Source organism: Protopterus annectens, chromosome 1.part0 (assembly GCF_019279795.1).
Source record: "Protopterus annectens isolate FY-2018-M chromosome 1.part0, PAN1.0, whole genome shotgun sequence".
NCBI classification, from domain to species: Eukaryota; Metazoa; Chordata; order Ceratodontiformes; family Protopteridae; genus Protopterus; species Protopterus annectens.
Window position 1 is genome coordinate 885,521,089 of NC_056725.1, and position 15,611 is coordinate 885,536,699.

Genomic DNA, 15,611 nt, shown 5'->3' on the forward strand with positions numbered 1-15,611 from the left:
TGGGCAAGGCCTTTGATACCATTCCCCACTCAGGAATCATAGAAAAACTCACTAAGCTAGGCAGCAACCCCTATATCTCTAGGTGGGATGCAAACTGGCTCACAGATAGAACCCACAGTGTGAATGTAGCTGACTCCAAGTCAGACTGCCGACCTGTCACGAGTGGAGTCCCACAGGGTTCAGTCCTGGGTCCTCTCTTGTTTGATATCTACTTCTCTGAAGTCCAGTCCAACAATAAAGGGACTCTGGCTGACAAAGTTGACAGACGATTGCAAGTTTGGAGCTATTATTAACTCTACAAGTGATGTTGACATCTTACAGAAAGGCCTCACTGAGATCAACAACTGGTGTCAGAACCATGGCCTTAAGCTCAATGCCAAAAAATGTGTCATCATCCCCTTTGGGAAAAACCTAGTTCCCATGAATTAGCACATCAATGGTAGTCCACTGAACACAGAAGGAGTTATAAGAGATCTGGGAACAGAGGTTGACAGCAACCTATTTTATGACTACCACATTGATACTGTGGTCAGAACGTTCTTCTATGTGGCACATCTCATTACTAAGGGTTTTGCTTCCAGGAAGAAAGAGGTCATTGTCTCCCTCTACTCTTCCCTCATTAGGCCAATCATCAAGTACAATGCCTCATTTGGCATGTACCTCACTAGACACCTGCAACGACTGGAGAGGCCACAAAAGTACCTCACAAAGAGGATCCTAGGTCTTAAACACTTGCTCTATATGGACAGTCTCAAAAAGCTCTATTCTCTGTCTCACATCACCTACTTAGAGGCGATCTCTGCTTGACTTACAAATCCACGTCTGACCCAGCTCTGTTAGAAATGCTACATCTAAAGAAATCCCAGCCCCTCTGCATCACAGCTCCAGAGACCTTAACCTCATTACCGCAATCAACAGAACAAGCTGGAGGGACAGGTTCATAACCCAGAGACTGCCGGTGCTATGTAATAGACTTCCCATACATGTCAAACAGAGCACCTCACTGGCCCTCTTCAAGAGAAATCCTGATGAGTGGATGGGAAATAGAAAATTCACCCTGGGGATCACTCCAGTGGCTCTACTCGACAGAGGCACTGGGAACTAAGATCGGGTGGCATGATGCCAGGCTAATCCTATGGGCTAGGCTTGTAAAGGCTCCAGGGCCATTAGCCTAGTACACACCTATGAACTTATGGATAATGAGAAATTCATCCCTGGTTTGGCAGCTATGTCTGTAATGGACATGGACAGCCAGTAAATAGTTCATCTCACATGCCTTTGTTTGCACTTATCAAGGGTACCAGAACTTGTTAGAGTTGTGATACATGTGCTAGGCTTAAAAAGGCCCTTGTGGTTGTTAGCCTAGTAAGCATCTATGAACCTATGAGGAACAGTTGTTTCAGTCTGTATACTAATTATTTTACTTCTGACTAATGAAGTTAAATTTGTTTTTTGTTTTTTTTTTTTTCTTAGAGGGAATTCTATGAGTAGTCCCAGGAACTTTGTTTAGAAGTAGAGGGCAGTCTGAGAGTGTTGAAATGAAGTCGGTTTCATGAGGGATAAACTACAACCTGTCTGAAATGGATTTATCCTACTTAAAAACAGAAAAGCAAGAAGAATTCTAGAAGTTGCTGCAGGCTTGATGCACTATGTTGGCATGTGTCTAGTCAAGGGATATAAACACCTAAAGAATTGGAAACAGTTTCTTTAGTTTGCCAAAGTAAAATGCCTACTTGGTAATGTTATATAAGTTCATAGGTAAATACTAGCCAGTCAGTCTGTAGACTGTGGTACTCCTTGCCAATATTCAGACAGTTACCAAAGGTGAGAAAAAAACTTTACACCTTGTGTATGTGAGGTAAATAACTTAACCATTATGGCAGCCCCCATCAAACTCTTCACTCTGTGTCTATGAGCTAAACTCCTTAACCATTATGCTAATTCCCTATTAAAACACAAGAGATCACTTGCCATGTATAATATTAAACTTCCTTTAATTTCTCTATAAAGTGGCTAAAATTTCTCTAAATATTAAATCATTGTCATACAAGTTATATCTATTCTTAAGCAATGTGTTCAGGTTATGTCTGAGTTGATAGAATTATTTAAACTGTAGACCTTTTTGTATTACTTTTGAAGATTGTAAAATTATAGTTCTTAAATATTTTGTAATACTTTGGGACTTTTCCCTCCTGGCCTCTGCTGAAAATGGGCACCTACCCAGTTAGACTTTTGTGGTAAGCAAATGCTGTTAAATAAATAAATAAACACCAGAGATAAGATGTCTACTATACCAGGGATACAAAACAGAGATCCCTTGTCATGTATGCCACAGCTGCACACTAGCAATTACAGGTTCATACAAGACACTCAGTCTGAAGACTATTAGATGATCAGTCAATAAACAGATAGTGACCAAAGGGGAGAATTAAGTCCTGTACCTTGTGTCTGTGAGGTAAACATCTTAACCGGTAGGTTAGGCCCCTCCCTCTCACATTTATCTTACTCTGAGAACTCATTATTGAGAAAGGACTATACATATTGACAATTCAAGTTTCAGAATCCAGTCATTGGTTTCATGATTTCTGGAGAAAGTATTAAATGATGTAACAAAATACATCATTTGTTTTTAAGGAACCATACTGTTATTTCATCAGGAAACATAATGTTCCATTTTCAATGTATTTGGTTATTTATTATGTTTTTATTTATTGATTTAAGTATGTATGTATGCATGCATTTATTTGATTGTTTATCTAGAGACTGCTCAGGTTTTTTTACTTAATAAATGAACTGGCATTGACAGCTCTATCTTGAATATTTCCCATGATTTTCTGAAGTGCTAAGCCTACTTTGTTTGGTGAATATTGAACAAAAGTATAAGCTTAGTAGCTCTATTTTACAGCCAACCAGTCCTATCCTTTTGAATATGTTAGTGCAGAGTATCACTGTCATCCAGTCCTACAGCCTTTCTAATTTGTCAAGGCACAGATTCACCCCATTATTTGTTTTCCATGCAAAATTCATAGATATTTATCTCCACTCAACACAGTTTACTGTCATTTCTTCATTTTGCAGTTTTATTGTTCTTTCACCCTTGCTGTCCTTGCCTTTAAATGATATTCTCCCTCATGCATATGTGACATTCCCCATATTCCCTGAATGGCAACATTTTCTTTGCAATCTTTCCTGGCACTTAGCTTGTAAACTATAATAAATATGGTATTTGTTTTATTTATGCTCTCCTGTTACAGTAAACTTCATTATTCATTGCAGTCCGTTATAATGAAATGTTTAAGACTTCTGGAGAAGGAAAATGGACAATTCCTCTAAAAGTAATTTTGGCATAGTAATTAGATAAACACAAGGATAAATCATAGCACGTGGATAATTCATAAAATAATAGACATTTGTAATAAGTCAGTATTCTAAGGTTATGGCAGAGCAACGGGGCAGATTGCAGATTATATATGAGATGAATTTATGCCATCTGAAAGATATTGGTTACACTGACTAACAAGTTTAACAATGTATTAACAGACTAGAAATTCACATGATTTAGAGATTTGCAAATATTAACAAAAGTTTCTGATGATTTTTTACTATATTGTATACGTTTTAATGTATAGTTTAATTATTCTACAGCATTTTCTTTGTTTTATTTTGACTATGTTGCTTATTTATTTGATGAGTTTGTATTTGTTTTTTGTAAAATATTACCAACAGATATGAGAATTTGTCTAAAAGACAATTTCTTATTTCAGATCTTTAGGGGAGTTAGCTAAGTAGAGACACAATGTATAGGATTTGAGTTTCACCTTTGAGGGAAATTGACTAGGCTTAAAATGGCGTCTAAGGGTAAATCACCTATTACTTACCTATGAATCTACAGTTTTGCATTGTTGCTTTTTGCTTTTCCACACTAGATAGATTAACATTAACAAACAATTAGGCAAGAATTCTGCTCCCCAAAGTGATAGCAAACAAATATTCTTGCATTTATTCTTGAAGTTATTTTTTGGTGAGGGAGGGGGTATTATTCCAAGAACCACCATTAATGAATAGATATCTTCAGCATATGGTTTTATGTAGTTAATGGGCCATATGGGCTCCTGCACCACCTTAGTAAAATGTGCTAGCCCTAATCGTGACCCTAAACCTTTCTCTGTTGATAACTATAACCCTATACCTTACCTAGAAAAAAAAACATTCTGTAACACTGCCAATAAGCAAAGCAGGCTGATACACACACACATACTCACACACATACTCTCTCTCACACACACACACACACACACACACACACACACACACACACACACACACACAGACACACACACACACACATACACACACACACACACACACACACACACACACACACACACACACACACACACACACACACACACACACACCACAATATATATCCCTTTATTTAACCATTACAGTAACCCTAATGCTCAAACACTCACACAGGTAGTAACTTTGTCCCCTTCCCTAACCCTTACTTTAACCTAACCCACAAACATCTGCACACATTTACTCCTAACATAAAACCCACTTACCTAATATATGTAATTACAGCTGGTGATGACCAATTCTTTAGGTTAATGGTTATGGACGGGGTCATTCCAACTATACGCAAGGGGGACATTAGAAATGTTACAGAAAGTAAGGAGGTAAGATGGATCCTGAGGCTCAGATCCAATTGAGGGAGTGGCCTTAATGAGAGGGCATCCATAAAACCTACTTTAAAGCAAAGGAAGCTTACTGTCACATGAAACAATTGGAACTCTTATGACACACATTTTTGTTGATTTGCATCTTATAAGTATTATATATGATGTTTTTTGCACGTGTGTGTTTATACCTCTACACAGTGTGATTATTTATATGGATTATGAAAAATGGACTATTGAGAGGGCATTAGCCACATTTATATCTGAATAATTTCTAAAAACTTTTTTAGAAATATATATATTTATTATATATTTTTATATAGAATGATAGAATGATTTATGTATATATATATATATATATATATATATATGTATGTATATATATATATATATATATATATATATATATATATATATATATATATATATTACTACTAGTGCTTGTGCTTGTTTTACTGTGAGCAGTTCCGCATTTATCCTTTGCGGTGCGATAATTTACAGTTTTGTTGATATATGTACTTTGTTGGATTTATATCTGAAAGCAATGTTTCATGGATGGTGTAAAGAAAAAGAACTGCAGTGGGTTATGCACGAGGAAATCTGGACATCTTCCTACAAAGGAATACAAAAAAAGAGAGTTTAAATGCAAGTACCCATGTGTTGTGGACATGAATTCCTTTCTATTAGAGAATTACTGTGTTTTGTGTGAGAGACTGTGTTCCTTTCTTCTCTAGACCATGTGACTTTGAGAGGTATTTTTTACATCTTCCCCTCTGGCTGCCATTACAGAAAGTAATTTCCTTTAATACCCTTGTATACATAAAAAGAGTCTGCAACTCTTATTTTGTTTGATTTCACAATATACAGTATTTATTTTTTATATAAACACACAGACACACACACACAGACACACACACACACACACACACACACACACACACAGACACACACACACACACACACACACACACACACACACACACACACACACACACACACACACACACACACACACACACACACACACACACACACACACACACACACACACACACACACACACACACACACACACACACACACACACACGCACACACGCACACACACACGCACACACACACACACACACACACACGCACACACACACACACACACACACACACACGCACACACACAGGCAATTAATTCAAATAGTGGACAGATTCTTTAGCGCACAGCCCTTGCTGCTGCACTTTACTATTCTCCATTGAGCCAGTCATGGAGACGTGCCCCTATATTCACTTCACATCAACAGTGAATTTGTATTCAAAACACCAAGGCAAAGAATCAGAAATCAGGATAAGTTTATGATATGAAACATTTTACAAGTCTCTTACATTAGATATGAGTATCTGAATTATTGAGTTGTCTGTCACAAGTCATTATCTGTGTAAGTGTGTCACAAGTGGGTCCAGCAATCTACAATCATGTACTTTGTTGTATGACTGATGCTAGTGAATCCTGTACTGATGTCTGTGCACACATACAGTTAAAGGTATGCACCTATGTCACTCATAGAGGGTATGGAGGATCACAGTGCTGCTTCTGTTTAATTACCCACACCTGCTTCTACGAAACAGAACAAGATAAAACCATCTAGATAGTTGCAAACACAGGCTGCTACAAGTGCCCCATAGATGATACCAGCTTACTGAAGGCAGACATGAGAAATGACTGAACAAGTGCAGCAGTATAACTGCCTCTGCATAGAGTACATTAACACACAAGCATTATAATACGTTACCATGCATTTCTGCATAGACTGAGTATTAAAACTTTAAATGAAAAGTCAAAGTTATGAAGTAAAGTGTGTACACAGAGGAAAAAAGTTAGACCCCCTATTTACACCATTCCACCAGTGTGTTCTGCAGCGGTGATTTGAGAAGATGTGCTGTTATAAATTATAAATGGAACGGATTTACCACAACAAGGCAGTGTGATGTACATCCAGCATGAGTACACATAGTTCCATTACTTCATACAAAATGTACCACACCAAGACAGGGGGTTGCATATAAAGCATGTGTACACAGAGTTCCATTACCCCATAAAAGATGTACCACACGAAGACAGAAGGGTGTATATAAAGCATGAGTACATGGAGTTCCATTAACACTGCTGTGTCTGGATAAAGGAGCACTGATACCACTACATATAAAGGTTTGCAAAGTGTGTACTACATGTGGTCCTAGAAAGTCTGATAATATCTGGTAGGGAGTGGAGAAGGGGCATGATACTATAAACAGTCACTGAAATTTGATACACACACACACACTGTGTGTGTGTGTGTGTGTGTGTGTGTGTGTGTGTGTGTGTGTGTGTGTGTGTGTGTGTGTGTGTGTGTGTGTGTGTGTTTGTTTAACTGTGTGTGTTTGTTTAACTGTGTGTGTTTTTAAGTGTGTGTGTGTGTGTGTGTGTGTGTGTGTGTGTGTGTGTGTGTGTGCGTGTGTGTGTGTGTGTGTGAGTGTGTGTTTTTGCGTGTGTGTGTGTGTGTGTGTGTGTGTGTGTGTGTGTGTGTGTGTGTGTGCGCGCGTGTGTGTGTCTTTGCATGTGCACATGCATGTGTAGGTTCAATTTGCTTAAAGTTCCAAATCATTTGAATTCTTATATACATCCATCTATAAATCTGGCAGTCCTCTAAACTTTTTGTCATTCAAGCATTTTTTGTCCTGCATTTCCTTTACTTTATGTTGATTTGCCAATATCAAATGTGTAGCCAAAAGTTAATAGTATGCTTTTCAATCTTCTACCCATTAAGGATTTAGATAGTAAAAGACTGAGGCCATACAGTTGAGTTTTCCTATATTCCAAAATTGTGAGAAGATGATACTCCTAGCTTGCACTACTTCTTTTTCTCATGACTGGTCACTGTTTCGTTTGATTTTTTCCACGTATCCATTAGACAGATGGCCGTGTGGTTTGGGTGTTATATGTCAGAATTCATCCAGTGCAGCTCTTTTGATTGTGCACCTTTAACTCCTAGTGGGCGTGGCTTGAGCCTTTAAAAAATAAAGTTATCACCTTACAATTCTAACAAATACTCATTGACATAGGTCAAATATCAATACAACTGTGTTTGCCATCATGTATGCTTCAAGATAAAATATTCTGATACCTTGTACAGGGCATGGTTTTGGAATTATTAATGCAAATTTGAACAAGCAATATTTGACGCCTAGAGGAGCAGTAGGAGGTAACTGCAGAAACGCCTGGAGACGTCACTCGGATGTAATGAGTTAAGACCACTGCCAGATTTGCAAGGTCAGGGATTTCCTACCATTGTCAGATATGGCAACATTAGGTATTATCTATATGGAGAAATTAAACTTTAATGCATCAATCACATTTTATTCCATGCTTCTGTCAGATTCATTATTTTTGGAAACTTTAAATAATTATCCATATATATGAAATACATGACTTCACTGAACTAGAAGAGATTGGTGGCCATCTATCTCAGTCGATTATCTAAAAATGGGATGCCAGCATCTATTCTCTGGATTGTTGTTTTGAGGTGCATTGTATATGACACATCTCTATACTCTCCTAAACAACAGGATATATTTTTCTTTTTGTTTGCATTTTATATTCCCCTCATGGGATTCATGTATCATCTGAAACATTTGCTGTTTTTAGTTAATTGCATCTATTTTGTCAGTATTAAACATTAAGCATTGGCTCTGATTTATTTCTTACTTGCAAAATAAATAAGCATCTATTTTGTCCATACTGTTGATTTTTGATCAGGAAATCCTTTCTTTTCTTATGACTGCTTTCTGTAAATGAGCTTTTAAATCAGTGTAAAAGATCTGAGATTCCTAAGTATTTAGTTCTGTCATTGGTAACTATGATATTATTCAAAAGATCTCTGTTTTTTCTTTCGGTTCTTCATGATTTTGTAGTAAATTTACCCTACTCAACGTATCTGTAATGTGTAGGTTTTTACCTCATCTTTATTTAATTTTCAGATCAAACTTCTGTAGATTAAGTAACACTTCTTTTCAATCTCAGAAGTGTCATGTACAGAGACTTTTTTACCATAGAAAATTCATGATTTTTTTAAGTCCATGCCTTATTGGTAAATGATTCTCTTTAATCTGGCCATATGTTTTTTGTTAATCTGCAAATGCTTTTAATTCACAGATAAGTAGGTTCTTAGTTGCTATACTGCATTGATTGATGTTTATTTGCAACATAACTAGCATATTGACATTGTAACACTTTAACATTAGAGACATTTACTTGCAACGTTTAGTCATTTATTTGTATTTATTAACATAGAGCACTGATCTCCATGGATCTCTTTTAAACTCAGGTCAGAGTCACACAATTAGACAATGGAGGCTGAGGGAATCAAACATGCTCCACTGGGCCACTGGAAGCAGCTTGTTAACAGCTCCTTAATCCTCTGTGCCAGCTACCAGACAGCTGGCATAACAACATTATAACTAGCATATCAGCATTAGAACATTTTAAGATTAGAGATCTACTTATAACAAAACTGGCATATTCACATTATAAGACATTAACATTTCTGCATTTGTAACTAGTTTTTTGAATATTCTAAAACTCTTTTTCCTTTTTATAGATCTGTTTCTAGGCTACAACTTGCTCTACTAGCCTTCTTGGAGACATAGCTGGTGAAGTGCATTCATGTAGAGTGGTAAAGCCCTGACTTTGATGGAGGTGAACCAAGTTCAGTTCAGGCACTATTTAGATCTGGAAGATAGTGAAGAAAGGAATGGGGAGGGTGTGTATGGTCACTATTGTAGATGTGGTGAGGGTGTGTATGGTCACTATTGCAGATGTGGTGAGGGTGTGTATGGTCACTATTGCAGATGGAACATTGTGGGATGGCATGAAGGTGGGTCTAGAAAACTCAGATTGTTATTGTAGGGTCTGAGTAAGTGCATGATTCAGGAGACGTGTTACTCTTAGTCTCAGATTGAAAATTTTCCCTATACTCTTCCATAAAGGTAATCGTAGCTTCTTACATGACAGCAGGATTTAAGAGGACAGGGTCATAACACAATGAATGAAGGCCAGCGTCAGTGTGCGGCAGAAGCAGCGTTCAAGTTCAATCACCTCCTGGTGGAGGCACATCATTACCAAATTAAGGGCTTGTTGGTGACCCTGAGATTGAGGAGTTTGACACCTAAGTAAACTATCAGAATGTGCCGAAATATTAGGAGGAAATATAGTTCATGGAAAGCCATGCTGCAGCAAGGATATGTACAACCCCAACTCACCAAAGATGAGCCTGCAAAAAAAAAAAAAAAGAAAAAAAAGAAAGAAAGAAAGCTTTCTTAGAAACATAGTTATCTTAGACATGTTAAAAACAAACAATGAAAAAACACTGTATAATTGCCAGAAGCCTGTGTACTGTCCACTTGTCTTCTGGACTTCACATTTTTGAACTACATTAAAATGTTTGCATCCTGCTTCAAAATCTGATATTAAAGTATAACTTATCACTCCTTCCAAGAGCCCCTGATTTTTGCGGAGTGTCCCTGATTTTGTATCATATATTTGATTTGTCATTCATCATTTTTTAAATTTTTTTCTGATAAATGACTAAGAATTGTAGTAAGTCAGTAATGCCAGACATCACATTTTAGTATTTCTTATTGTTCAAAAAATTCATGTTGATGTAGAACCTGCTGTTATATTAACTTTTTAAGTGAATTAAAGAAATATTCCAAAATTGCCCATGATTTTGGGTCTTTGCCCTCCACTTTGATTTTTTGGGCTTTGTCATTGATTCATAAGAAAAGAAGTTGAGAGATATGCAACCAACATATTTTAGATCACTATAACTTTTCAATTTTATCTCATGTAACGTAGAATTATTTTTGATGTATTCATCTTTAGTTGTCATCATTTTCCCCTTCACTGTACACTAATAAATTATCAACAATGTTTACAATATCCTCCATGCCTTCAATTACTCATGCAACAGCTGTTTTGAAAACTTCTGTTACTGTTAAATAACAAACAGGTCTCAGGAATCTGTACCTTCCTAATGAATGGTATATTAAATAGAACCAGTTGGTGTTTTCTTCATATATCTTTATCAGCTAGAATGCCGGGTTTGTATCTCAAACTGAAATTAATATAACATTTTTGCATCTATTCCTCAGTGAGTGCAAGCAATGGGTAACACTGTGTTTTATTTTCTTTATTCTAATCTTACAGATCAAAGCTGAAATGGTGTAGTGGTCCATTGCTCTGACTGTAGAGTACAGGGGCCTGGGTTTGATAATTGGCAGGGGTGACTATTTTGGGGTGGGAGGTTGGCATAATGGTTAAGGTGTTCACCTTACAAACACAAGGTCCACGGTTTGATTCTCAGATGGGGTAAATGGTTAGGCTTAAAATGGCCCACAAAGGCAGTTAGCCTAGTACTAACCTATGAACCTATAAATATGAATGTTAATTTTATCCATAGCAGTGACAATATCATTCACCCATAGCACTTAATCATTCCCTGCACTTCAGTTCCTGATCTACTCTAAATGCCGATAATAATTTCTTGTAATTATGAATTAGTTACATTTCATTATGTTTTGCATTCATATGATATCCTTCTTGCAAACCTCCAAAGGCAATAAATAAGTCAGCATAATCACCCAGTGTGTCAAGTGTTGTTTTCTTTATCTGTCATTTTGGACAGAAGACTAATTCTCTGAGCTATTAATGAACAGATTCCTGTTTCCAGGGTCTAGTTTTATATTCATATTATATTTTAATGGGTAGCCTCCAAAGCTTGTAAATAAGTCAGCATAATTACACAAGATTTTGATTTATTTTTTATGCTGTCAGTCACTTTGAACAGAAGACTAAAGCTCTGAGCTGTTGATGAGTTGCTTACTGTTGCCAGATGTAGGTTTGATTTCTTCCACATTTATTTGTCTGTTGTGTGCCTCTGAGTAAGTTACTTAACATTCAGTGATCCCAGGCCACCTATGAAAAAGAACAATTATGCTTAGAGGTTTTACCTGTCATTAAACAGGTAAACTACTGCTACTACTAATAATAATAATAATACTACTAATACTAGTACTACTACTAATAATAATAATAATACTAATACTACTAATACTAGTACTACTACTACTACTACTACTAATAATAATACTAATAATACTAATACTACTACTACTAATAATAATAATACTAATACTAATACTACTACTAATAATAATAATAATAAAACATAATTGCTAAGCTTCTGCAGGGTATCTAAACTGTATCTGTTTATTTGCTCACATGTGGTCTTTGCTCTTACAATGCAAATTCATCTTACATTTCTAGCTTCTCATAGGCAAGGTATACAAATGGTGAGATTTTAAAATCAGCAAGCAAAGGAGAGTAGTATTGCTGGAACTAAATTCATCCTCAAATCCTGGTGAGTACCTTCATGATGTGGACCCTGTTTTTACAAAATCTCACTAAGACGACACTGATATATAGACCAGTGTATTTTATATAGCATGTATCATGGTCAGAAGTAGGTTAAAAAACAAAGAAGATAGCCGGGTGCACAAGTCCCAGGATAAAAAAGTGTCCAATCTTGTTAGGTGCACTGGTGTCAGGAATGGAAAAAAAATGACAGTGTAGCATTCTTAGGGCACAGAAACATTCCTACAATGGAATAAGCCAACAGGCTGTGAACTTGAAGCAATGAGCAACAAATTGTAAAATTCCCAGTACTTTAGTAAAATATCTTCATAAGCACTTTCGGGTTAAGCCCTTCTTCAGATGAGTATACAAAACGATAAGACATGTAAAATAGTTATACAAATTCAAATAGCTGACAGCCAATCATATATCAGTATTTTACCCTCCGTTTCTTGAGTGGGGTTTTAAAGGTACAATACCATTTATACCTGGAGGGCGATCAGCCCCTAATTCTGAAATCCATCTCATCTCATTGCATTGTTTTATTCACTATATCACCATCCCTAGCATTCATACTAATTTTCTGAATAGCCATAAAGGAAAATGTATGTGTGGGATTCTGTTTCACATGTTGATATACTACATTACGTACATCTTTCAAGCATATAGAAGATAAATGCTTCAATATTCTGTATTTTAGTTTACAATTGGTTTTACCAATGTAAAAACTTGTACAGTCTCTGCATTGATTTTATGATTTGTTGCTTATTGCTTCAGGTTCATAGCCTGTTGGTTTGTTGCTCTGAATTTTTTCTTTCTGGTTTACTTGACTGTGTTTGGAGCACTTACCCTTGATGTAAGGTATTTATTTATTTTACTTTTTACAATGGAATAAGGACATGGGAAAGAAAGAGAGATCTGATATGGTACAATAGCTATGCAAAGGAGAAAGCTAAATCAATTAACACAAAAATGAAACTCCAAAGATATTAAAAGAGAAATACAGGCAAAGGCACTCAGATATGTAAAAGTTCACAATACAAAAATACGATCACAAAGGGAGAATGTAGAAAAGAAGATTAGTAAAGTAGAAGGTAAAAAAGTAGAAGATGAGGTTCTGGAGTATCTGCAAAGTCGTGGATTTAGTGTAGAAAGTTTAACACAGGTTATGCCATAAATTGACAGAACAATGACTCCCTCAAGTAAGGAGAAGATATCTGAAGAAGAAATATGGATAGAGGAAAGAAAAAGAAATGTATTATGGTGCAATATTTATGCAAAGGAGAAAGCAAAATTATTCAATACAAAAAAAACAGCAACTGAATCCAACGATATTTGAGGAGAAACACAGGGAAAGGCATTTGGATATGGAAAATTTTACAATACAAAAAAGTAAGAAAACAAAGATGGAAAGTAGAAAAGGGATTTGGTAAAGGAGAGGTTAAAGAAATAGAAAGTGAAGTTATGGATTACCTGCAAAGTGAAAGATTTAGTGTAAAATATCTAACTGATAACATCACAGCATGATAGAATAATTAATCCCCAAATTAAGTAGAAACTAGTGGAGTAGGAAGCATTTGCTCAGTTGCCATATGTAGATACTTTGGAGCCTTCAGGAGGAAACCACTATAAAAGTTCAGTTGGAGTTGCACAACAAGGGAAGGAACAGGAAACTGTGACAACACTGACACAGTCAATGTTGTGGAGTAATAGGTCAGTCAGTTCCTGTAAGAAAGAGCAACAGAAGACACAGGGTGAAGTTGAAGAGAATGCAGCACAGGAAGATTTTCTGAATCTGTTTGTAGAATGCTCGCAGGAAACGGAGAACAAAGAACATGCCCTTGTTTTGAAGAAAATGATCTAAGGGAAGAATTGCTTGACTTTAAATAGAGATAGCTAGATATATTAAGATCAGTGAAAGAATGGACTATAGAAAATCAATAAGACCCTCAATCTTTGAAGTTTTATTAAACAGATGAACACAACAATCAAAAATATTCAGAAAAATGCATGTCATATAAAAGAAGTAAGGATATAGTACTGCACAGCTAAATTAATAACAGATAAAGTCTTACCACAAAAGCACAGGGCAGTAAGGGGAAAGGAAGTGGTAAAATCAAATACCATCATGGAAGTATCAAACAGAGTAAACCGTAAAGCCATTAAGACAAGAAGTGTTGCTGTTAGAAGAATACAGAAGGAACAAATCAAGAAAAATATTCAGAAAGATAGGCATGATAAAAACAGTGTGCAGTGTTAGGAAAAAAACAGGCTCTGTCATACACTATTGTAAATAATAAACTAAAGATATCAGCACAGGCAGCAAAGCTTAGAGATATGCAGATAAATATGAAGAAAATTATAAAATAAGCAGTTTATTGATGACCCAATAATGTTTTATCGAAAATTGGGAAACAAGGCAAAAAGAATAATAACACATAAAAAAAAGAAGAAATAGACACATTTTAGAGAAATATCTATGAAGGCCCTGTGGAACATAACAGTGATGCCAAATAGATAGAAAAAGTAAAAGAAATAATACAAAGTTCATATGTACAGGATATGCATAAAGCAACAACCAAAGAAATTGAAACAAAGTTAAGAAAAGCTCCTAAATGGAAAACCCCAGGCCCTGATGCAGTACCTAACTTCTGGCTAAAAGTATTAACATCTTTGCATGAAGGTTTGGCCATGAGTAAGAAGTATTCATATGCACACTCTGAATGGATGCAAACCTGGTTAACAACAGGAAAATGATACTCCTCCTTAAGAGTGAACCTGCAAAATATCATAAAACCTATAGACCAATAATTTGCCTTCCAGTGATGTATATACTATACACTGGAATTGATGCCAACAGCGTTTATAGTCATTTAGAAGAAAACTCAGTCATGACAATAGAACAAAAGGGTAACAAAAGAAAGCCATATAGAACAAAGAACCATGTATTGTTAAATAAAGTTACAATGGATAATTGTAAAAAGGGGATGGCATGGATAGACCACAAAAAAGCATTTGACAGCATCCCATATTCATGGATAAAATAGTGCTTACAAACATATAAGATACACCCTACACTGATGAATTCCATTACAATGACCATGAAACAGTTACAAAATACTTTGCAGCTAAGCCATGCTAAAGGACAAATTATTATCCCAGGGATAAAAATTCAGAGGGGGTATTCCAATGTGGCTCTCTGTCACTGCTGATCTTTTGTCTTGCCCTTAACCCCTTAAGCTGTCTACTTAATTGATAAGGTCATGGCTATAATTTGGCTTCCAGAAAACAAAAAAGTCTAAAGACTTCTCATCTTCTGTTTGTGGGGGATTTAAAACTCTATAGTACTTCAGATGAGGAACTGAAAGCACAATTGCAAGTAATTAAATCTTTCTGAGATGATATAAGAATGTCATTTGTTGTTGATAAATATGCAAAAGCAACCTTTTAAGTAGGAAATCTGCAGCACTAAGAAAATATCATTCCTGG

At 36.0% G+C, this 15,611-nt stretch overlaps 1 protein-coding gene across 1 annotated transcript in view; it reads left to right on the top strand.

Moving 5' to 3' along the window:
* Nucleotides 1–15,611, top strand: part of LOC122796908 (CD109 antigen-like) — a 969,469-nt gene that overhangs the window by 918,164 nt on the left and 35,694 nt on the right. Inside the window, exon 32 of the mRNA XM_044065708.1 lies at nucleotides 3,813–3,829. Within this exon, the coding sequence (XP_043921643.1) occupies nucleotides 3,813–3,829 (17 nt within the window). The remainder of the gene's footprint in view (nucleotides 1–3,812; nucleotides 3,830–15,611) is intronic.